The following is a 26019-nucleotide window of genomic DNA, read 5'->3' on the forward strand; positions in this document are numbered from 1 at the left end:
AAAATAAATTTACATTTAATTTGTGGAAACGGTAAGAATCTCTATAAATTTTCTAGAAAAGAGTAGTCGTCATCACAGGTGGAGCTAGATTAAATTTTAGGAGGGACTAAAAATTAATTTTATAATAAAAAGATATTAAAATAAAAATTTAGGAGAGCTAGAATAAAATTTACATATAAATATATAATTTATTTGAAAAAAATAAGTTGGGATCCATGAGCCCCTTCCTTCCCATGAGACTTTGCCTCTGGTAGTAGCAAAATTTCGGAAAAAAAAAAAGGAAAAAAAAGGGAGAAAACTTAATCAGCTGAAAGCATTGGATAAAGACTAGTGATCTCTGTTACCAAAAAAAAAAAAAAGACTAGTGATCTCTCATTGTAAAGTTTTATTATAATTTTTTGAGAAAATTGGTATAAATGTTAAAACAACAATATTTTCTCGTCAAAAGAAGATTAATGAAATAATAAAGTACTATTTGGCATTGACTAATCATCTTTTTTTATACATATGATTACTATTATTGAAGTAGTTGTGAATTTTAAATATTAAAAAAAATAGATAATTAGTTCATTACATAAAGAATTTACTCTTTCACATGATCGATATCAAAATCAAAATACCTTAAATTTGATAAAATTTTATCCAACAAGAAGAGTAAATTGATACATGCTAGTACAATTTGATTGCAAAAGACTAAAATAAAAATATATCTTGTAATGTATATATATATTTTCTAATTCCATTGCTATTATAAGTGTAACTATTTTTTCCTCCTTGGGTTTTAGTACAATTGAAAACCCATATGATTGCAAAGAAAAGAAAACCTAGGACTAGGATATGGATTTGGAGCAATAAATTTTGTCAACCAATATACAATGCTATATAATGCTAGTGTGTTTGATTTTCTATAAATTGTTTTTAGAAACAATTAATTAAAGAGCACATATACAATGATAATGGCAGTGTGATTTGATCATCTTTTTTGGAAGTTGAATACTTTGATGCCAAATGCAAAAATGAGTGCAAATAAGAGTGAGAAAGCAGCCACCACAATTGCAACAACTCCAAGAAAGTCATGGTGAAATCCAAAGTAACTCTCCACAAAATCCTTAATCCTTTGACCATTTTCAAGTTTGTCCATGTTGTCTCCATATTGTGAAGTCACCAATCCATTCAGTGTCCATGCAACAGGGCATATCCAATAGCACCACTTCCACCATATGGGTATTCTCTGTCATTTTATTATTTTTTCATGAATATTATTCAAGTCATCATAAATTGTTAATTATACTATTTTTTTTAACAATTATATATTTTTTATTATTATTATTATCATCATAGGTTATAATAACAAGTTATAGAGTTTTTATGACTATTAATTTTTTTTATCTAAGATTATTATAATTATCACTAAAATTTTTTAACAACAAAATAGTCTTTTTTTGGTGACTGACAACAAAATAGTCTAGTTACTGATAAATATAAAGACAAAATAAATAACTACTAAAAGTTATTTTTGTTGCAGTGATAATAAACAAATTAAAAAAATATAAATAAATTTTTTATTTTTTAATTTAAAGACAAATAAATCTCTAATTAATTAAAAATATAAAAATATTAATTATTTTTTAAAATATAAAACATCTAAGTTTTTTCATCTAAAATATATAAAAATAAATAAAACTTTTTAAAAAGACTTAAATGTCTTGTATTTTAAAAGCTAGAGACATTTTTACATTTTCAATTAATCAAAAAAATCTATTTATTTTTTAGTTAAAAGTCAAGAATTTATTCGTAGTTTTCTGAATTAAAAGGTGTATGTAACTTATTATGATAGCTTACCGATAAGGGAATGATGAAGCCTGAGAAAAGGCTCCATATTGCATAGAATCCACCGGACAATATACCAGCAACATGAGGGTTGGGACTTATCGCCATTGTCATCATCCCATAAAAGGTGTAATATAAGAATGTGAAGTACATGAAGAATAGATACCACAAGAACTTTGATGCTGTCCAATCAAACCCCATCATTGCATACACTATAACCCCATAAACAAGAGCCTCAACCAAGATATGCGGAAGTTCAATAATAACCTGAAAACAAAAATTATACATCATCCAAATCATAACATATTTACCATGGTTCTGAAAATCGGACTCAATTCGCCAGTTCTATTCGGTTAACCAAGAACTAGCTACTAGACCAGTTCAATTGAAGATAAAATTTGGTTCGAATTTTCATTGAACTCTAATTTGACCGATTCAATGACCGGATCGGTTTTTAAAACCTTAATAACTAAGGATGGGGTAGCATTAGTATAGGAAGAGTTTCAAGTGTACTGAAAATATCGATGTACCAATTATAAAAAATATATATAATATATATTAATTGAAATCAATGATTAAAACAATTGAAACACGGGTGTTCCCAATACACTTGAAATTTTTCCATTAGTATATACCTGTGCAAGAGCATATGGCAAAGCTGAATACATTCCAGCAGCTCTTTCTCTGTAGAAGACTGTTCTCTCAACTGCTATCATAGGTTGCACTGAGGCACCATTTTGCACCCCAATGAAGGTAACAGCAGCATACATTGATCCCATTGCATTAAAAAGATCTTGCTCCTTTCTCCTGTCATTTTCATGTGTAAGTACAATTCTGAAATATCAAGTTGCTAGTTTAGTGTTCCTTTTAACACACCTTTTAAAGCCAATGTCCCAAAAGATGACCCCAAATACTAGAGCTATAATTGCTGTGAATAGCAGTCTAACTGCTGTATAAGATGTGTTCCTCCAATATGATAAATGTTGTTTCCATAGGCATGCTTTGCATTGTGTTAGAAAGTTCTGTGAATACTGAGTATCAAAGTATAGATCTTGTGAACCTTGTACAGGTATACTAAGTTCTTGGATCAGTTGTTTATTTCTCCTGAACAATTCAAAGTATTAGTTAATGAAACAAACTAATGTTGTAAGATATAAAGGTTCAAGATATAAGTCTAACCGGTGTAGTTCTGAGCTTCTGTACACATCAGTGAAGTTGACATTAAGATTTGCTTCTGTTACTGCTGATGTAACTTCCAACATCCATGTTGCAGGGTTATAACCATCTTTGATCTTAGGAACTCCTTCAATACCCTCAAAGTATTGAATCAATTGTGAGCAATGGCGGCCTAATGGGCCGGCATATATTTGTTCCCCTCCCAATTTTAAGAGTAACAGCTGAAAACATGAACATTGAAGAACTTAGTATACAAAAATTAGAACTATATTTGAGTTGTAATTGGGTAGAATTGTTACCTCATCAAAGGCATCAAATATGTCAATACTAGGCTGGTGAATGGTGCAAACCACGGTCCGGCCTGTGTCGACCGTGTTCCTCACAGTTCTCATTACAATTGCAGCTGCTCTGGCATCAAGGCCAGAGGTTGGTTCATCCATGAATATTATTGATGGGTTGGCTACAAGCTCAACTGCAATTGTTAGCCGTTTTCTTTGCTCGGTCGAAAGTCCTGTCTCCCCCGGCAATCCAACAAGTGCTTCTCTCAATGAGTTAAGCTCCACAAGCTCCATAACTTCCTCAATGAACATCTAAATATCATGCAATTGAGTTCAGATTCTAAGCAGCCATACCTGTGATTTAGAAAAGAGAGTTATTTTTACCTTTCTTGTTGAAGGATCAACTTCATGGGGTAAACGAAGCCATGCTGAATACATCAAAGATTCATAGACTGTCACATAAGGTGAGTGGATATCAAATTGTTCGCAGTATCCGGATATTCGAGCAAACGTTTCTTGATTCTTAGGATAACCAGAGATTGTGATGCTTCCTTCTATATATCCACCGGTTTTCCTTCCGGCCAAAACATCCATCAGAGTAGTCTTGCCGGCTCCACTTACCCCCATCAAAGCTGTTAGTACTCCCGGCCTAAAAGCGCCGCTAACACCCTTCAAAAGTTCTAGACGATCTTCGAAAACCCCTTGATTTTTCATTTCCTACAACCATCAATATAGCAATGATTTTAATTTTCATTAGGCCAAATGAGATATAATGTCATAAACTAATCTGTTTTGGTACCTGTGGCATGTCTACAGAATATCTTATCTCATCAAAAGTTAGGGAAAGAGGTTGAAAGGGAAGAACCATGCCCCTCCTTCCACTTCTGCCATTACTATTATTATTATTATAATCACCAACTCTTCCAGAAAGTGACCTGGATGAAATGCTTGCTTCTTCTATAACCTTAGCTTCTGTCTTGTCATCATAGTCACTATGTTATGCTTTGAACTTTGAATACCAAACTTACATAAAAGAAAAAAAATATTTGAAGGACTCATTTTACATCGTATATCAGGCCGACTCACAAGGGTGACTCGGCCTGATATAAGATGCAAAGTGAGTGCATTTAAAGAGAAACTACAACTTGGACCTCAAATGACTAACCTGTGGTGCTTTTTCGTGTCGATAATTGAACGGCCTCTTCGCGAGTGGAAGCATTCCTTTCCAGCAATTTCTCTTGGGACAATCCTGCTTGATTCTTTCTCAATGCTGCAGAGGCAGGGATATGCAAATATGGATTGTTTAGATATCAAAGAAAATAGATCACAGAAAGAAAAAAAAGGAAATAAGGATGGTACTTACGACTGAGGTATTGCAAAGCCAAGGTGAAGAGAAAATTGAAGAGGAAAACATAACCAATCAAAGCTCCTATTCCTAACCAAAACCAATACGATTCTGTGAATAGTCCACGAGATTTGAGTACCAATACTCCCAGAGTTTCATTGGTACCAGGAAGAACCTACAACATTCAAAATAACAAAACAAAGAAAAGCATATTATATTATATTAACATTCTAAGAGTCTTTTCAATGTCAGAAGCAAAAGGGTATTGCTACCTTTCTCCAACTATGGCCAAGAAACTCATTAACAGCAATGGCATTCTGGGCATACATCAGTGGTGAGGACCAGTAGCCCCATAAGAACCATTTGTGCACATCCTCTGCCACAAAACAATAGATATTATTTTTGTTTAGCCAAATTTATAGGTTCATTAAGATTGTTGTACCTCTTGAAATGACAAATCCTCCCAAGACCAAAACTATGAGCAATGCAAATGAACCAACAGTGTTAGCAACTATAACATCCCTTCCAAGTCCTGCCATCAACCGAAACAGCGAAGACGCCATCTGATTGATGCAGAAGATTACCAAGAACTGCTTCAAAACCCTGCCAATAACATATTTCAATCTCAATCAGATTCCAAAACAATGAGCATATTTTGTAACTAATGTTGGTACTACTTGCCTTCCAAAATTTGGATCAAAACCAATAGAATAGTAACAAATTGCTTCCCAAAGGAAAACTTCAACAAGTGTAATTGGAATCTTGAGAATCCATGGAGGAATAGAATAGGCCCATGCAGGGTAGAAGAGAAGGTCCCTTTGCTTGTAGAACACAGGGAGTTTCATTATGGTCATGTTTAGTTCTGCAATTCCATTGAACATTGCCACTGTGATTGTGAAGAAAAGTGCACCCAAGTAAGTTCCTCCATCCAACACAGAATCTCGGTGCATCTTTGGTCTTAGAAATAGTGTTGTTGTCATGACTGCTAAATAAACTAACTGGAAACAAACAACAATACTTGCATAAGGATCAAAATCAAAAAGGGTCAATGCAAGTTTTGAATCAATAATGTTTGAACTTACTTGTATGGCTTTGAAGATGTAGACAAAGGAATTTCGTTTCATAAGCAAGAATTCTCTGCTAGCACAAGCCTTGAGAAGCTCTTTCTTGTTTACACCATACTTTTTTGTGGTCAATGCACTTGGATGGCTCTTTGACTTGTCAAAAGGATTGGCCAACTCATCTCCAAGTTTTTGACCAATGTGGAATAATTGGAAGCCTTCAGCAAAATCCTTGACAGTTACAAAGTTGTATGGTTCATCCTTGAGTGCCCAATATTGCCATTGATCTTTTCTTGATGTCACCTCTTGTAAGAAATCAGCAACTCCTTTTCTTTGAGGACACTTGAATCCCATTGATTCAAAGAACTCAAGCACATTTTGTCTTGGCCCTTGATACACTATTTGTCCATCCGTTAGAAGTATTATATCATCAAACAATTCATAAGTTTCTGGTGCTGGCTGTAACAAAGACACAAGTGCTGTTCCGTTCAGAATATGAATCGATTCCCGAATCGAATTCATTATCTGAAAAGTTGTCGAACTATCCAATCCAGTTGATATTTCATCCATGAACAACACTTTTATAGGTCCAACAAGCATTTCGCCTTCAATATCCATAAAATAAAAATTTTATTATTATCAATGTTTCAAATTATATAATTTGACTAAATCGCAGTAGTAGTCGTGAGATTCACAATTTTCACTATTTTAATCTTTCATATTCAAAATTCACTATATTGATCCTCGAGATCCAGTTCTAGGTAGCGTTGAGTCAACGAACAAAATCTTAAGCTAGCTCTGACTTACCACCCTAGATACATGGCTAAATAGCCTCTTTTCATTTTAGCTCTTAAATAAAACAAAAACGAGGTCGTTTTAGAGAATGAAGAGAGATTTAATGATTTGCACATCATATAAACTCTTCTTCCTCTCTTGTTTTTCGCCTTGTTTAAGTACCAGAACGAAATAATGTTCTTTAGCCACGTGTCTAGCGTGGCAAGTTAAAGCCAATTCAGCATTTAGTTCGTCAATTCAGTACTAAAAAGGGTTTAGGGATCAATATAGTGCCGAAAATTAAATCTCATGACCAGTCTAAGAATTTGAGAGACTAAAACAGTAAAAGCTGTTTGAGAGACCACTTTAAAAATTTATTCTATAATTTTTTTTATATTAAGATTACCTGTAGTGACTCTCTTTTTCTGACCTCCTGAAATTCCTCTTATCATTCCATCTCCTACCATAATGTCAGCACAAACTTCAAGCCCTAAGATCTGCACCATTAGAATCATAAAAAACATAGAATCATTACATTCCCTTAATTTATTGAATAATGTGGTTGGATTATGATGGTGTTATACCTTAAGAATGTAGTCAGTGACCACACTAGTTTGTTGTCCTTCTAGTGCTGCTGCCTGCAAAGCTTTGTTCAAATCTCATGTAATGAAATAATAATGCATCTTTCACACAATAATAGAGTGTTATTATTTCTCACCTTCATATAAGCATCAACATCAGTGTCTGGTTTAATCTTGGCTTCCTTCTCCCTTCTCAAAAGTTCACTCAGCATCTCTATAAATCAGAAAAACCCAAAAATTTTAGAATTATATTACATTGTACACCAAAATCAGTGATTAGTATAAAATATATATTACAATATAAATACACATTGAAATAAATTAAATTATAGATATATTTATATATAAATATATTTATAGCTGATTTTAATAGTTAATTTTAATATATAAATATCATTTTTGAAAATTTTATTAATAGATATAGGAATTTAACGTGCTTCTATTCTACTACCAAGCCAACATCGTATTGATGCTTAAAAAAGGGAGTGTGCTGATTCCTAGAATATTTTTGTATTTTAAAAACATTTATACAAATTTAATTTTGATGTAATAGCAGTATAAAGAATTTTGGAATTTAAAATTTAGTTTAAAAAATTTTATATTTTTATCCAATTAAATTACATGTTAGATGATTTTCTATACAGTAAATTTAAATGTTAGTTATTTTTTATATTAATAATTTACGATGAGATGTCTATATAAAATTATTATATAAAAATTAAATTTATTTTAAAGTAAAAATCTTCTTTTGGAATATATTTTCAATGTCATAGAGTGAAACTTTATATTAAAAAAAACCTTTAAATAATAACTAACTCTTTATTTTATTATTTTATAATTTTCTAAAAAAAAGTCATTATTATTTAAATAGACTATTACTTTTTTTTTGAACATCTAATTTTCGTAAATTTAAGTGTAAATTATATATTTTTTGTATATAAAATTTTTGTAAATATAAATATAAATTATTAAATACTGACAAAAAATAATAATATTTGGTGATGGTATAATATTACTGATAATATAATAATAAGAAAATAAAAAAGCTAAAGAAGTTTGAATAGTTGAGTAAAGGTAAGATACCATAGTTGTGTCCAACCCCTTGGCATCTAGCAGAGAAAGCAAGGGTTTCTCTAACAGTCATTTCACCAATGTGATTATCATGTTGCCCAATATACGCTGAACTTCTCTGTGCCACAAACTCTTCTACCCCATGCCCATTGTATGTTACTCTCCCTGATTTCTGATTTTTTCCATCATCATAATTATTATCCCTTTTTTTATTAACCACATAGGAACAAGAATTTAAAAGGAACTATATGCCCTACAATTTATAAAGCAAAATTTGATTGATTTCCTTACTTTTAAATCTTTGCCAAGTTTTCCAGCTAAGGCTAATAGCAATGTGGTCTTCCCTGAGCTTGGGGGTCCCAACAACAGAGTCATTCTACAAAACAAACCTCATCATTATAATAAATAAAGTTTTATATTAATAGAAAGAGAACAAAAGAAAATAATAATTCACCTTCTGGGCCTTATGATTCCACTAACATTTTGAAGGATGTGTAAAGGCTTCTTTGGACTTGGAATGATGTGGAGATAATTGAAGAACCCCTTATCAAAAAAAAAATAAATAAATAAATAAAATGTGACCATTTGTTTATTTTTTATTTTTTTCTATAGTATTTTGGAGATGAATTAATTAAGTGAATATGGTCCATATTGAATTACCTCTAAAACATTCACATAGAAGTTGAATAGTGTAGGCAATGCTCTTCTTCCAACATAAACTTGTGCTTCCACATTTATGTGCTCGAACCTCACTTCAATTGTTGGAATATCAAGTCCAACTCTGTTTTACATTTAGTTCAACAAAAATAAACATTTTTGTGCTTCACAAAAACAATGTTAAGAAACTAATATAGTTGGCTCAAATACAAATTAAAGTAAATATAATATATATTGGTCACCTAATATAAAAAAAAAAAAGAAAAATAACAAGACAAGTAATAATTAAGGAGACACATGCTTTTAATGTTTCTCCATCATATATATTTCTTTGATCTCTATTAAAAATTTAAAATACACTCACCAAACATAGCCGGCAAAATAATAGAGTTAACATAAAAATAATGGTGAGTGGTGAAAATAACACACTATACCAAGTGGTCGGAATCCAACAAGACTTATGCATCAAAAGTGTTGTATGTGGTGTGAAAAGACTAATTTACCCCTCACCTTTCCATCCTTTCTCTTAGTTTCAACAAGAACTTCTCATTATCTTCTTCAGCAATCTTGACAAGCCTCTCAAGAAGAATCTTCCTCTCCGTTAATCCCATGTGCTTGATGTCAACCTCCGAATTGTTTATCATGCTTCTCCGAATGCGCAAATACGTCGGAAGCCTCTCAATTGCGGCCCATTTTAGAGCTTCTTCGTCGTCTTCGCGCCGTTCGGACGAAGAGAAAGCATCCATGCTATTGTTCCTCCATGTGTTGGAGCTATTACTCCTTAGGATTCCATCTCTTGAAATTCCATTGTTATTGTTGTTGTTGATAATCTCCATTGATGATGGTATCTCATAGGAAATTGAAACTAGTTGTTGTTGTTCTTTTTGTGTGACTTAAGTTAGTGAGATCAAATTTTGATGATGTTGCTCTGAGTTTGCATGACAAAGGACTATTGTTCTTTTTTTTTTTTCACTCTTTTATTATATATAGAAAAGGGGAATGTTATTAATTTCCCTTATTATCCTTTGCCTAACTCTATATCTAATGGACAAAAAACCCTAGTCACATATAACATGATCTTTTTTATATCTAATAATGGCGCTTTTTAATTAAATGTTTTTTAAGGAAAAATATTGATAAAACTATTTTTTCATAAATTTTATTTTTAAACATTTCCCGATCAGCAGTCAACGTCTAATTTTTAATCTTATTAAAATTTATTCACGATCGTATAATTAATTGTAGACATATATATAACTATTAGATAATAAATCATAAAAAATATTAATAAAAATATTAGATTTGATATTAAATAAAAAATTAAATAATCAATAAAAATTAAAAATTAAAAATTAAAAAAATAAAAAAAGAAATTGATAAACAACGATTTAAACATTAACATGACAATAAATCAAATCAAATAAAATATATTTAAATTAATTAAATTAAATAATTGATATAATAAATTAATTATAGTTTGTTTGGCTCAATAAAATAAGTTAAATAAATAAATAATATCTTAGAAATATGGTATGTAAAAATTATAATACTTTAAAAAATTATTAACTAAAATACATCAGACAAAATAAAATAATTTAAATTAAAATAAAATTTATTTATTTATTTTAGTCAAATAAAATATTAAATAATTTGTATTTATGTAAATAAAATCAAATAAATAATTAATTATAACACTTTTAAAAATTATTAATTAAAAATTTAAAATGCATAAGATAAAAAATTAACGCAAAATAAAATAAAACAAATTTATTTATTCCAGTCAAATCACATAATTAATATAGTAAAATAAAATATTAAATAATATAATATTTATCCCAATCAAATCAATTTAAATAAATAATTAATTAATTAACATAGTTAAATGAATCAAATAAAAATAAATTAGAAAATACCTTGAAGAACATGCCACATCAATTTAGTTATTAATTGAAGAAACTAAATTTTAATAATATATAACAATAAAGTTAGATAGCCAATCAATTTTCAAACCAAGTCCAATCTTTTTCTTCTCTTATTTTTCTTTAATATCATTGTCTTTTTTTCTTATTTATTTTTTTTCCTCATTTTTTCTCCTCTTCATTATTATCTTCACCGTCATCGTATTTTTCTTTTCCTATATATGTTTAGAAAATTAAAGCACAAAAATTTTGATATACATACAGCACATAAATTTTGTATACAACATAAAAAATTTTAAAATACCACATGCTTAAAATATTGATACCCAACCAATAAAATATGTATAAGAAAAAAAATTTAGTACATATCACTGAAAATTTAGCGCATCACAACAATTTTGATAGAAATTTTTAAAGGAATAAACAATGACACCAAACTAACAATAAAATACATACAACCCAGACATTTTGGTGGGCAGCATAGACATATCACAAAAACCTTTAAAAAATCACATATCTAGAACATTGAATCACACAACCAATAAAATATGCAAAAATTCATGGACTATATACAAAAATTTTTGTTCTATAGCAAAAATTTTTTATGCTATATCAATAAATTCATGGAATATATATTATATCAATAATTTTTTGTGCTTTCTAAAAAAGTACAAAAAAAAATGATGATATTATGTACATATTCTTTTGTTAAGTATGTGCTAATTTGATTTGACTTAAAAATACTTGTACTACGTACGTATAACATCATTAAATATGTAATAGATTTATTAATTGTGGACATAGGCAAACTCTTTTTTATTTGTAACCATGCCTTAGATATAAGCAACTTGATGCAAATGGTACGGCTCCAAACTTTTTTGTTACACTTCCATGAAAACTCTTTTTTCGTACTACATACTAACCACTATTGTCTCGGCTATATATAGGTGGATACTACAATAAAGATTTTATAATTGTCTTTATATGAATATATTTCTTTTTGACTCTTGGATGATAAATTGTATGGTTAGATTTTGATATTTATAAAAGTGTTGTTTTTGTTTAAAGTGTGGCTAAATAAATAAACCACACTTTTAATCAAAGCATCTTCATGAAAAGATAGTTTTATCATCTTCATTGTAGTATCCACCATATATATATATATATTCCTAACAAAAGCTTATTAGTCTTTTTAGAGAACATAAGATTTCATAGATTTAACTAAACTATAAGCTCTTGTTCAATCAAGAATATTTAAATAGTATGATCTTGATGACAAGCCAAAGTATTTTTAAGGGTTAGTTAGTTGTCAAAACTCAAAACTAATATTTTTTTTAACACTTGTTTTTTAACCCACAATAATATGAAAATATCAATAAAAGTATTTGTCATATAATATTCTGTTTTAGACCATTCTTTAGTCACATAAGGAAAAGTATTTGGAACCAAAAGGTTACTAGCCAAAAACTAAACAAAACCACATTAATTTATATTAATAATTAATTAATTTTAAATTTTTTAAATTCAAAATTTAAAATTTAAAATTGATTAAATAAACCTAATTAAAACCTATAAAAACCTTCCTCTTCTCTCTCACATTAACCTACTCACCTCCAACAATCACACACACCTCTCTCTCTCCGTCGAGTCCTCTATGCTTCTCCGCTGCGATCCACTTCTCTTTCATCACCGACATCTGACTCATCGAATTCCAATTGTGAACCTGAGTTATCTTGGTAATAGAAAACATGCTTCTGATGGCGCTGGACTCATATCTTTACACTGCATTCATCGTTTTCCTGCAGTTCATGTGAAGAATTACGGATACTCCGTTCCATGTTGCGCACATCATTTCGAGTGAGAAAATCATCACGGTTTTGGGGTCCACCTTGCTTCTGCATCACATCTACATGGTGCTGTATTATGTTATCAAGAGATATCCCAACATAAAGCATAGACATCACTTTCTGGCGTAACTCATCGGAAATGCGTGGAGCATACATAGCTCTTGTTCCTATTGCATCCTCATCCCGTTTTGGAATATTAGGTGCAATTTTGATGATTAAAGAAATTGAAGACTACACAATTGATCTTAGTTAAAAGAAGTTCTTGAACAATTACAGAAATATAAAAAAAAACATTCATTTAATATGAAAAAAAAACATCCTAATACTTAACAAAAGAAATATTCAGTTATATTTTAGCAAAAATAATTAAATATCTATAAAATTTTTAAAAAATTATGAATTTCTTAAAGAAATAGAGACATTTATATTTGTAATACAAAAAAATTCGAAAAATATATAAAAAAAAACATCCGTTTAGTATGAAAAAGAAACATTCTGATACTTAACAAAAGAAACATCCATATATATTAACTCGTAGATATTTTGGATTCACCGAGAGATATTTGGCTGATTTTTTGCTAATACCCTTTTGGTTCCCTAGCATTACTCGTCACATAATTGTCAGCTTTAGTCTTTACCGATCATGACAATTTTGCTTGACAAGCGAAGAGAATCAAATTTGTAAATTACAATAATAAAAACAAGTAATTAATAACAATAATGATATCAAAATTGCATAAAAAGAATAATAAAAACTTATACATCTGAAGTAAATAAATAATAAATTATTCCACTTTTTCAGTGAAATTAAAGATATAAATAATTTTAGATAATTATTTAAAATTTAGATACAAAAAATAGAGTAAAAATTTATTTCTAAAATTTTATTTTTTTAAAGCATTTTGGTCATTCAAAAAAATACTAAAAAATATTTATTTGGTATAAAATCATCAAATTTTAAGAATAAAAATGTCTTATTTATTTGGTATAACTCATATTTTTGCGTCAATAGTATATTTGTTGTTATTATTTTATGTTATAATAGTTATTATATATTTTTTGTAGCTATATTAAAAAAGTTTTATCAATAATTGTATAATTATTGAAAAAAATTTTGTAATAAAATATAAAATAGCTAATATTTAATTATTAATAAATATATTAATTATTATTTTTATTATCGCTAAAAATAAAATAAATAACTGTTAAAAATTATTTTTTTAGGAGTGACAATAATGGACCACTTAACTAGATTAGACATGCTTTGGAAATTTGAATGGTCCATTGCTATTAAACGTATGCTAGTGGGAAACAGAAATAATATATATTGATACTAGTCTAAATATAACGACAAACCATTCTTTCAATTTTACTCATTGAGTCATGGATATTTCTAAAGGAATCCATAATAATTTATAGTCCAATTTAATTTGTTAATCATCTACCATATTTTATATTGCTTAAGGTACTAATTAAGGGCATGTTTCTATTATTTTCTAGGAAGTCAATTACATTTTCTTGTTATGTTTTATAATTAATGATGATTACATATATGTACCATGTATCTTCCTAGATATATCAATTAATCTATATAAAATTAACAAAATAATTAAATATGAATCGTTCAAGAACCCTAATGAATGCAAATTGAAACAAGTAGGACGAGCTCAAGAACCCTTGGAAAATCAAAATAAAATAATTTGATTTGGGTAGGTGATGAGAAACAAAAGTAATTAAGTCTATTTATATATTATTTTTTGTTAACTATTACAATACTACTAAAGTATAAAACACAACTACAGGACTAATTAACATATAGTAAACACATACATTGATTTATTAAATATATTGATAATATAAACTTTTTACTATTATCTAATTATAATCATACCATCATTATAATCGATTCTGATAGAGAGATATATCTATTTATGTGTCTCTTTTTATAAATTTAAATTTTTGAAAGAAATGATTCATCATAATGTGATATCAAAACTTTTATAACTGAAATGTCTAAAATTTGATCCTTATTATTCCAAAAAAAAAATAGTATATAACAAATAATTAAAAAAATTTATACAAAAATTCAAGCAAACACAAAAAAAAAAAAAAAAACAAAAACTTTTGTTTAAGAAGATGTGTTAAACATATAATCATTCATATGTGTCTTCCTATATAAACTTAATTAAACTTTTGAAAAAAAATAGTTCATCACAAATACTTACATATACTTTTTTTTCCATGATCTAAAAAGTTATTTAAAACATTAAATTCGAATGATTGATAGTTTTATATATAGTATTAAGATACATGCTAATAATAATAAGTATTCAACAAATTTATTCTTTTGGGTTTAAATCATCTCATTTGTAGAACTTATCATTGAAGTGTTTGCACCATGCATTGTTCCCTTTAGTGTTTGAATATTTTAGATGATTGAGATTATAGGGAGCAGTAGGGTGGTCCAACATTGAAGACAAGGAGGAGGTAAGAGGCTAAATTGAATTATTAGGAAGAGGTTTTGGGGGTTGGTATACCTAAACCGAAAAGGAAAATGATGTGATTAAAATAAAATATTCCAAAAAGCATTAAGAAGAAGGACGAGTGCACCTCGTATATATTATTCGTCCATCACGTTTCACATGGATGCCAATACCTTCCTTGCACTATATATATATATATATATATGCATTAATTACCGCAACATTATGTCATTATTATTGCCACACCGATCACTGGTCATGAGGTTTCTACCATCACAATGAAATGGCCTTTTTGGATTTTTTTTTTCAATCTTATTATTATTATCAATGTCATATATATATAATCTGATCTCCAAGTATATCCAAAAGGAGGAAGTATAGAGAGTCAACGGAGTATCTTTACAATGTGTACAATGGGGGGTTTAGAGATGTTTGATTCAGTAGGATATCAGATGTTTATTATCCCTGATACTTGGATGGTTATTCTGGATAGTATGGGTGTATTGTGTTTGAGAAATTAGTAGTATTTTACTCTGGATGTTCATTTTTTAACTCATATTGAGTTAAATAAATAACTCATTGTACACATTATACAAATACTCAATTGACTCCCTAGCAGACTCGGGTCCATAGGAAAATTAATTTGTATCAATGTGATGAAAATGATATTTAACATTACTAGAATATTTTAGATTATCAATAGATTTTAGTGACAGATTTTTTTTAGTTTAGCGACACATATTGGTGTTAATGATGGATAAAATCCGGTATTTGAAAGTGGTATCGCAAACAATTAACGTCGAGCATTAAAATCCATCACTAATTATGGCAAAAAAATAGCGACGGTTTGTTCAATAACATCTGTCGCTAATAATGAAATGCTATCTATAATGAATAAATAAATAATATTTACAGCTAACAACGGATTATTTCATACTAGAAATATGATATTAATTATTTGAATAGCAAAAGTAGGATCATAACAAAAATACAGGAGTGAACTAGGTTTTGGGACAAATAGTCGATGCCATTGTGGGGTATATATATATATATGGATTTTGTTAGGTAGATAATGATTTTTGTAAACAATGTGAATAATAGGTTCTAAAATTGGTCCAATAAGGTAAAATCACATTACACCTCAAATTACCCACCTAAATCTTAATATTAGGATTATCATCCGCACACCTAGTGAATTGAATATCCGATATATCCATTGTTCATATTGTTTAGTATTTTTCATTGTCTACCTATATTTTTTCTATATATATACATACACGAAGTAGTATATGTTTATATTTCTAAAAAATATTTGCTTGATTTGAAATAATTATTTGTTGCATTTATTTTAATATTTTTTATTTAATTTTATAAAAAAATTAAATTTTATTTTCTATTTTTATCTTTTTATTTTCATAAAATCATAAAATAAAAAATATATTTTTTGATGACCCATGTTTTGACTTGTATTTTCAACTTTTAACTATTTCGTTCGCAACCAATGACTTAAATTAAACCAAACTGATCTAATAATGACTCTCAAATCACAAATGTTTCAATTGATTTGGTTATTGAAGTTGTGTGTGTAGTCCAATTTCGAAAGTATTATTGTTATTATTTTGTTATTTGTGTGCTTGATGATAGTGCCAACGCATCGAGCCACATCCATACAAAACGTAACCTTAATCCATTATCACACATTCATAATGACAGCACAACAAAAGCCAAGAGAAGAAGGTTACCTACAAATTAAATAAAAGAGAGAAAAAAAAAATTGGAAGAAACCCACAAATTACGGTATTATGAAAGCAATGCGTAATGTGTGTGCAATTGTGCATGCTTTATTTATATTTGGGGCTTTGTACTTGTGTTACCTCACGTACTGTTGTTGAACTGCTCACTGATGACTTCATTTTCATTTTTAATTAAGAATACGTTTTAAAATTTTTTTTAACATTTAAATCGTTCTATTTATATTTTTAATTTTTTAAAATTATTTTAATATTATTCTATCGTTAATTTTGTTAATAAAATACTAACAGAACAGCATTAAGACAATTTTAAAATTTAAAAATTTAAATAAAATAATTTTAAATATTAGAAATAATTTTGAGATTTATTCCAAATATTTAAAATAAAAAGTAAAGAAACTATAAAGTGACTACCATTATTCACACCAATGCTTTTTAGTTTTTACTTTTTACATATATGTTTCCTTCAATTATTTTTTATTCATCTTACTAATAAGGAAAAGTATGGTAAAAGTATAGGTACTACATGTTTTATGTAAAAAAAAAAAAATATGTATAACTTATAACGTATTTCATTTTTTTTTTATTTTAAGTAACAATCTTACATATTTATTCCTCTGAATATTTATTTTTTAATATATAATACTTATTTATTGTTAATGTTATAAGTTATAAATATTTATTTCTCTAATAAAATAGACATTCACTTTTCTATGTAAAATATGTTATTAACGATATAAATATAAGATATTAAAAAAAATGTATACCACCACCAAAAATTTATCAGTTCGATCTTGAAGAACTAATTCTTTAATTATGTTTATTCAGTGTTCCTACTTGACTGGAATAAATTTATGAAAAATATTATATAACTAACAAATATTATTATTTTTAATCAGTATTTAGTTAATAATAATTTATACTTATATATATAAATATTTTTTTATAAAAAAATATATAATTAATATTTATATTTATTAAAATTTTGTACACATAAATTAATAGCATTTATATTTTTAAAATTTGTATATATAAATTAATAAAATATATTTATTAAAGACACACACTTTAGTATTTATATTAGTCAAATAATAATAAAAAATACTAAAAATTACTAGTCTCAAAAATATATAACAAGGAATCTATATATGATGCCACCAATGGCTGTAAAGTTGAATCTGCATATATCTTAAGCAATCCGAAAATTAAAGTTATTCTTATGGAATTAAAAATAAAGAATTACTCAAATAAAAACGTCTATAATATTTTTTTTTAAAAGATATTTTTTAATAATTAAAATTTAATATATGTAATCGAATAAACCGTATTATTTCTGTTATAATTAGATTGAACAAATCGATTTGGCCAAAAAATTGAGAACTAAATTTTAAATTAATTTAAATTAATATTTTATATATATATATATAAGAGTATTTTGTTATTTTTTATAATAAGGATATTGTAGTCATTTTTTATTTAAAATATTAATTTAGATTGGTTTAAAATTTAGTTCATTAATTTTTTTGTCAAATTAATTTGTTTGATCTAATTTTAACAAAAATAACACTATTTAATTAGTTATATTTATATATATATATTAAATTTTAATTATTAAAAAATATCTTTAAAAAAGAGGTTGTAACTTTTAAAGGTGAGTGGCTCCCTTAAAAATATATCTCTAATTAAAGAAAGCATACATACGTGTTACAACTTAAGCGGCATCTATAAAGCACCATGAAAGATGGGAAAGACAACAAATAATGAATGATTCGACCATTTTTAAAACATAGCACAAACCTCAAGAAAAACATGCATAGGCCAGTTTGTTTAAAGGTTTTGAAAACATTTTGTTATTTTCGTATAGCTTTGCTCTGTCTTATGAATAAACTAAAAGTTATTTAAAATTTGGGTTCATTAATTCATCTCATTTTTTGAAAAGTTATTTAGTTGTACGTCTTTGAAAGGAAAGGACGCCAATGAGTAATAGTTCAAATGGTATAGTCTCCTCATACTCAATTAAGAGGTTGTGGGTTCGAGTCTCCTATCTTTCGTAAAAAAAAAAAAAAAAAAAAAAAAGAGGAAAGGACTAATAATATTTATGGAGAGTTGTTTTGTCGTCTCTCCCTTTTTGTGGGTCTGAGTTGTTGAAAACAATCTAAAGAAAAAACATTCTTACGTTGATTCTTTTAACGCTTCTTGTTGAGGTATGATTCTAAGATGCAAGAGCTTGTTATATATAACAATAATTTTGGGATTCCAAGATTGCTTAAGATTGAAGGTAAAATAGAGAAAGTTAAATAAATGTGTGCAAATTTTTTCTTAGTAGGAGCAGACACTTCAAATGGGAAAAGATCTTTGTAAAGAAACTTGTTTCATCAAAGAAAACATGTTTAGAGATAATCATTTTACCTTCTTTTACAAGGTATTTGTTGCCTTTGTGGTTAACATATTCCAAAAGACAGCTAATTAAAACTTAAAATTAAACTTGTTAATTAGTATTATGAGATTTCATATAAGGATAACGAGTACAACTAAATATATTATTTATAAAAAAAATTGTTACAAAAATATTATTTTGTTGTAGTGTTTTAACCTGCATATGATCACTTTGACAAATAATTTATAAACAAATAATGTTAATTATACTAATAGTTAAGTATATATAGTAATAATATTCAGGGTTTCTTTTTGAGATTGTTGTAGAATTTAATTAGAAAATTAATTTTTTTAGTTAATATCAACTAATTTTTTTAAATGATTTATTTTTTAAATTTTTAAATTTTAAATAATAAATTTTAAATTTAAAGTTCTAAATCTTTCAAAAAAATAGAATTAAAAAATTAATTTTATAATAAAAAAATTAATGTTAACTTAAGTTAGTTTTCTGTATTTATTCTTAATATAAAAAGGTATAATATCGTTTAAATTATTAATCAACTAGATTGATGTTGGGTAAAGACGTGATCAATGTTCATTTGACAAAGAACCACACATCTATTAGTAGAAAAATGATACTTGTCCTTTAAAATTCAATCTTTAATCAATTTCGTCTTAACTAGTTGTTTTTTTTTTATGAAACAATTTTATATGATGCAACAACCATGCTTTCGATGAATTTGCAACTGAAACAATGGGGTAGGTGAATGATTAAATATAGGATGGATGATTAACTGTTTATCGATATCTTTTGATGACTAATACTTTTTTCTAATATATTTAAATCGGATGATTAGTCTAGATAGTATAGTAATAATGTAGTTGAAATGTTTAAATTGTATGTAATGGTGATCTTATAAAATAGGTTGCATAATTATATATATTGATCTATCAAAATTAAATTCAAATTTTCTTTTCATTTTCCTGCATTGCCATTATATTGTTCTGCCACCAACGTAACTAATGATGCATGTAATCGTCATGCAAATATGCAATTCACTCCCCTAAACTATGGGTCATATGATACATTTTATATCTTAATAATTTTTTTTTTTTAAATATTAAATTTTTTGTTATACTATTATTTAACAACTTCAAAATATCAAATTACATATCTTAAAATTTTAAGAGTAGAATACAAGTAAAATTCAAAGAATTATGTTCAGAATACATTTTCTACTATAATCGTTATTATCATATTACAAATTATATATAAAAATAAATATTAGGAGGTCAATATTCACTACAACAATATAGATTATTTTTGAGGGTTATAATGTGTAAAAGAAAATTAAAATTTGTCAAAAAAACAAATTTTGACACTATTTTAACTATGAAAATATGTTAATAAAAATTTTGTCAAAAATAGTATTTTTAACATATAAATGATTGTGAAAAAAATTTAAATCTTATTTTGATAAATATTGGCTGTCAAAAATAATTTGTTAGAAAATTTTGAGAACATATTTTCTGTGATACTTATTAATTGTCAAAAATACTATTTATTTTGACACTTATTGACTATAAAATATTTTCAACAAAAAATTTTAACAAAGAATGAAATGAGATCTTGAAACTAAAGAATAAATTGAGATTTTGAAGATAAAGAATGAGTAGTATAATCCTAAACTGAGAGCAGTGTGATGTCAAAATTAACAAAGCCCAAAGAAAAAGAAAAATAGTGGAGTAAATTAAAAACAAATGAGTATCAAAATTGAGGAGTAATTCTCTACGGTCAAATTATTCATCAAGAAAGCATAGAAAAGTTGACATTTGCGATATTTGTCAAAAATATATATTAATTTTGACATTTAATTATGGTGTTAAAAAATAAAGTGTTAAAATAACTCTATTTTCTTGTAGTGATTTTTAGTAGAAAAAAAAATAATTAATTAGTGTTAATTCAACTATAAAATAAAAATGAAGAAAAAGTAATGATTACCTAACACTTTTTAATAAAGTACCTCCAAGGCTAGCTCCAACCACTTTAAGATTCTTCCTTTATTTCATATTTTTCTTACTTTCTTACCAAAGATATAGTAATTAATAGAAGGGAGATGAGTATTATTAGTGTATTATTTCTCAATATATGAATTTGAAATTTTAATTTTTAAATTTTCATTAATTTCAAATTTTCATTAACACATGAAACACCAATATATATATAAAATACAAATATTTTTTAGATATATTATAAAATATCTTAATTTTTTTATTGATATTAAAGTATAGAATACTTTTTTAATATGTTTTTTAAATTAAAGTTTAGTCCGAAAGACATATGTTAAACTTATTATATAAGATATTTTATATAAAAAAATATAAAATTTAAGTTACCAATATATTTATTGTGTATTTATTAAAGTAAAAAATTTAAAAGTTTTAATAATAAAAATTTTAACATGTCCACTTAATTAAAACTCTTTTAATTAAAAAAATATTTTAGATAAGTTTTCACATTAATATTTATTAATATACGCTCTTTCTAAATTTATTTTAAGCATTAAGAATAAGATTAGACACGACGACAAGTGATCATATTTAGGTATATATTCACACATATTAAAAAAGTTTTTTGTTTATAAAGACACAGTTAGATATAGAAAACACTTATTTAATACACGTATACTAGATAAATGTTTCACAAAATGTAAATATTTCATAGATTTTAATTCATAATCACAATTTTAAGGACTAGAATTATTCGAAATTTATCTTACTACATGTGGTATATATGCATGGATGTAAAACATAATTCTTTAATTAACATTTCATGAAGATAGTTGGAGAGAATTGGGAGATGAGATCATCTTCAAAAAGCTTAATTGCCTCATCTTCCTTAAGTGTCACCATAACCACCCTGCTTAAAGGACCCTCCTCTGGTGTTCCTGGGAGGATCAAAACCTGTCCTTCACCCAAAACTGGCTCTATGTAACATGAAACCCTAAGTGGTTTCAACCAATCTTGAAACACACTCAAATATGGGTCTACATTTTCCAAGCTAACACAAATCAAATCAGGACCGTTGATCATTTTTGGTGAATTCATCTCATTTTTTTCAAGCCACTCAATTAGGTCCATTATTCCCTCATTGTCCATTTTTGCTACAACTTCTCCTATATACCTTGTAGCTTGTACAAATATGTTACCTTCTAAATTACCATTGGAATGGACCTTATTATATATCATTGTGTTCCCAAAGAATCCATAGTCCAGGCCCAACACTTTTCTTGCATCTAAACATATAGACATGTCAATGAGCCCATTTTGTAATCCCTTGATGTTGCTAATTGAAGCCCAAAACAGGCCTGCTAACGCTTCAAAAGGAGTCATTGTTATTGGGCCTGATGGACCATTAAATTGGGCCTTAGAAATGCAAGCATTAACCATTTGGTGTGAGAAGCCCAGTGATATAATAGTGTACTTTTCTTCTTTTATTGGAATGGGTCTCTCAATTGAGGATTTATAGTGGTTGATTAATTCAAAATATGGGTGGTGATTGGAAATTCTTTTTCTTGTTGAAGGTAAAGGGTGGAATAATGGAAGAACAGTAATTTTGTTGCCTAATGAAATATCAGACCAAGCCTTCAAGAAGTTGGTTGCACTAGTGTAATCTGCTAGAAGATGAAAACAACTTAGGCCAATTGCTAATCCTCCTTCTTCAAATTCAGTTATCTTCAAAAACAGAAACAAATGCAAAAAGAGAGTCAGATTTATGACAAAATAAATAAATAAATGGAAATGAATATTAAAAAAAATAGTTTATTACAAGGTATCAGTAACATCCTAAGGTAGCGTTTGTTTTTGGGTACTGAGAAAGAGAGAGACTGAGACTCAGTATCATATTTGTTAGTTCAGAGACTGGTATTAAAATTTCTGTCTCTGTGTCCAAAATTTCAGTATTTCAGTACCTCCAAAATGTAAGAATACAAAGGACTAAAATTTTTAGAGATGGAAACTGAAACATTAATAACATTTTATACCTAAAATACCCTCATTTTAATTAATTAATTCCAATTTTACTCTTTGTGCAAATTAAATTAGAGTTTCATTCTTGTTTCAATTTCTGTCTCCTATTTTGCACCAAATAGAATATTAAAATTTATTTCAATCTCTGTCTCTTTACTCTTTTAGTCTCTATCTCTCAGTCTCAGTCTTTCCGTCTCTGTCTCTCCACCAAACGCTATCTAAGTGTACTAAAAAATTACACTTATTTTGATATCTCTTATATGTATAATCACTTTTTAAAATAAACAATCAATTTATGGATGTTTCAATATTTTAATTAGTTGAAAAGTGGTTTTAAGATAACCTATTGAGTTTAGAATGTAAGAAAAAGAAGAAACTATATTTATATAGTATAATTACAAAAATAATATAAAATTATTGTTTGTAAGATACTTCGAGTTAAAATGGTGAAATCATTATAATTTAAAAACATTAAGATTTTGATTATAATCATAAACTTCAACATATTGTTTTTGCTTATAAGCTTTTTTTTTTAAACTTAAAATTATTAGTTTCGATTATAGTATATTTTCAAAGTTTTATCCAAATATAATTATTTTCTGTTTGTTTTTGAAAAGAAAAAAAAAACTTTTTCATGTTTCCCAAACATGCTTGATATTAGAAAGCTTATGAATTTACCTAATATCCCATACCATATAACTGAACATAACACATTTCTTGGGGGTGTACACGGATCGGATCGGATCGGATATGACCGAAAATTCGATACGATTCGCACAATTCCCTCGGATCGGATATGGTATTAGCAATTTTTAGTGTCAGATCCAATCCAATCCAATCCGATCGGATATCGGATATCGGATATATCCGTATAATTGAACTTTCTCTTTTTAATTATATTTCTATGTAAAAAATTCAATAAAAATATTTCTTTCACACTTTTAAATTTATTTATTCTTAAAATATTTTTAATCAAATTTTTCATAAATAAAAAAAATAAAATAATACAATATATGAATAATAATTACTAACTAAAACATACCAACAAGTAAATATAACACCAAACATATATATATTATTTATTTTTTAATTATTATTGTGCAGATCTGCGAAACGGTGGATCGAATATGCGGATGTAGAGCAGATATTCGCGATCCGATCCGCAAAAGGTATGAATCGGATCATATCCGATCCGATCAATCTGCGGATCGGATCATATCTGCAATTTTCGAATCGAATGCGAATATTTACCACAAATTTGCGGATCCGATCCATAAACATCCCTATACATCTCTATCTTTCTTGTTTCCTATATCTTAAACAAACTTTATACTGTTTCAATTTTTAGATATATAATCTGAATCAATCTTGTATGACTATAAACTTATTTAGGTTTATACAATTTTTTTAAATAATATTTAAAAATAAAATAAAAATAATTTTATATTTAAATATTTCACGTAAAAAATATATTTTTATTTATTTAGTATAATATTTTTTTAATAAAAATATATAAATTATAACTTTTAAAAATAGATATTTTTTATTTTTATTATTTTTACTACTAAAACTTTTTCACACACAGAAAAATAAAAAAATCATTAAAAAATTTATTAAAAAAATTTTTTTTAACAACATAATGACATTCAAACAAATTTGTATTACAGTGACTATGATTACTATAATATTTCAAAATATTATTAAAATTAAAATAATATTTTTTTATTATTAAACAATATTTTTAAATAATATTAATTCAAAAAAATGTTATCAAAATATGTATAAAAATATAACTTTAATTTTAATAACACAATCATAATTACCATATCCACTGTAACATATTCATACAATCATACTAGAATTCATCCGCATAATTTTACTAGATCAATAACACTTTCAAGAATCAAGAGCCCCCAAAAAAAAAAAAAATCTAACCTGGACATAAAAAGTTGACCAATAATAAGGCTTATGATACATGTCCTCCCAATACACAAGCATGTGTTCCTTTTCACTATCCACATTCTTCAACCATTCCTCCACACTCCCTTTGGCTTTTGCCTCCACCACTCTCACCCCAGCATCATTGCATTTCACCTTCCACTTCTCTTCACTATCCCTCACTAGCCTTCCTGTTACCATTGGATAATAGTTTAGCATCTCTGACAATGTTTCTTTTAAATTCTTTGTCATTTTACCAAATTCTCCCTCCCCTAATGATGTTGATGAACTTTGGTAATAGTACACCATCCTAATGTGGTTTTTCTCCATGCATCTATCAAGAACCGAAAAGGTCATGTATTTTCCCGGTTCAATTGGCTTTGTGCTAACCACAGTTCTTTTGCATATATAACTAACAATATTATTATTATTGGTAGCCATAACAATAATAATAATTTGGCAATAAATTATGAGAATGATGTAGGCTATTTTGTGAGGTTTTATATATATAGTTTTAGGGAGAACTATTTAGAACATTATTTACAAGAAATGAAATGCAAATGTACATGTAATTCATGGGTTTTAAAGGGAAATGAAAGTTTCATGTGTACCAGAATGTAACGCATTTCAAGAACAATACACGGGGCAATGATAATTTCATGATCCTTGAAAATAATATAAGTTATATTTAGTGCTGATGTAAGGCAGTTGAATTTATTGTAATTAAGTTTTTATTTAATTTATTGTAAACTCTCCTTAATTTGAATATTGTTTGAACTTTGAACACTTGAGCCATTCCTTATAAGTTTCACCCACCATTGGTTAAAATTATAATTAGTAGAAATTTTTAAATTTCTTATTTTAATAATATATAAGTTTATATTTTGTATTTTTTATGAGAAA

At 27.2% G+C, this 26019-nt stretch overlaps 2 protein-coding genes across 3 annotated transcripts; both read right to left on the reverse strand.

The window, feature by feature from the left end:
• Positions 1–709: 709 nt before the first annotated feature.
• Positions 710–9745, reverse strand: LOC107605119 (pleiotropic drug resistance protein 1). 2 transcript variants are annotated; one of them, XM_016306870.3, is made up of 22 exons: positions 9284–9744; positions 8777–8897; positions 8571–8659; positions 8408–8492; positions 8129–8288; positions 7183–7259; positions 7049–7102; positions 6871–6961; positions 5712–6295; positions 5311–5627; positions 5072–5232; positions 4902–5005; positions 4648–4804; positions 4450–4554; positions 4084–4256; positions 3669–4001; positions 3306–3596; positions 3010–3227; positions 2707–2934; positions 2466–2637; positions 1843–2097; positions 710–1231 (listed from the first exon to the last, which is right to left on the reverse strand). In XM_016306870.3, exons 1-22 carry the CDS (start codon positions 9607–9609, stop codon positions 974–976), a joined length of 4359 nt encoding a protein of 1452 aa, XP_016162356.1. In that variant the 5' UTR covers positions 9610–9744; the 3' UTR covers positions 710–973. The 2 variants fall into 2 exon arrangements, with proteins under 2 accessions (XP_016162356.1, XP_088346336.1); XM_088490210.1 differs by having other exon boundaries at positions 5311–6295; positions 9284–9745.
• A 12227-nt stretch (positions 9746–21972) lies between these two features.
• Positions 21973–25557, reverse strand: LOC107647500 (HXXXD-type acyl-transferase family protein). Its single transcript, XM_016351571.3, has 2 exons — positions 25114–25557; positions 21973–22884 (listed from the first exon to the last, which is right to left on the reverse strand). The coding sequence occupies exons 1-2, from the start codon at positions 25555–25557 to the stop codon at positions 21973–21975; spliced, it is 1356 nt and encodes a 451-aa protein (XP_016207057.1).
• Positions 25558–26019: the final 462 nt, after the last annotated feature.

Source organism: Arachis ipaensis, chromosome B6 (assembly GCF_059453495.1).
Source record: "Arachis ipaensis isolate K30076 ecotype BB chromosome B6, ASM5945349v1, whole genome shotgun sequence".
Lineage (NCBI taxonomy): Eukaryota > Viridiplantae > Streptophyta > Magnoliopsida > Fabales > Fabaceae > Arachis > Arachis ipaensis.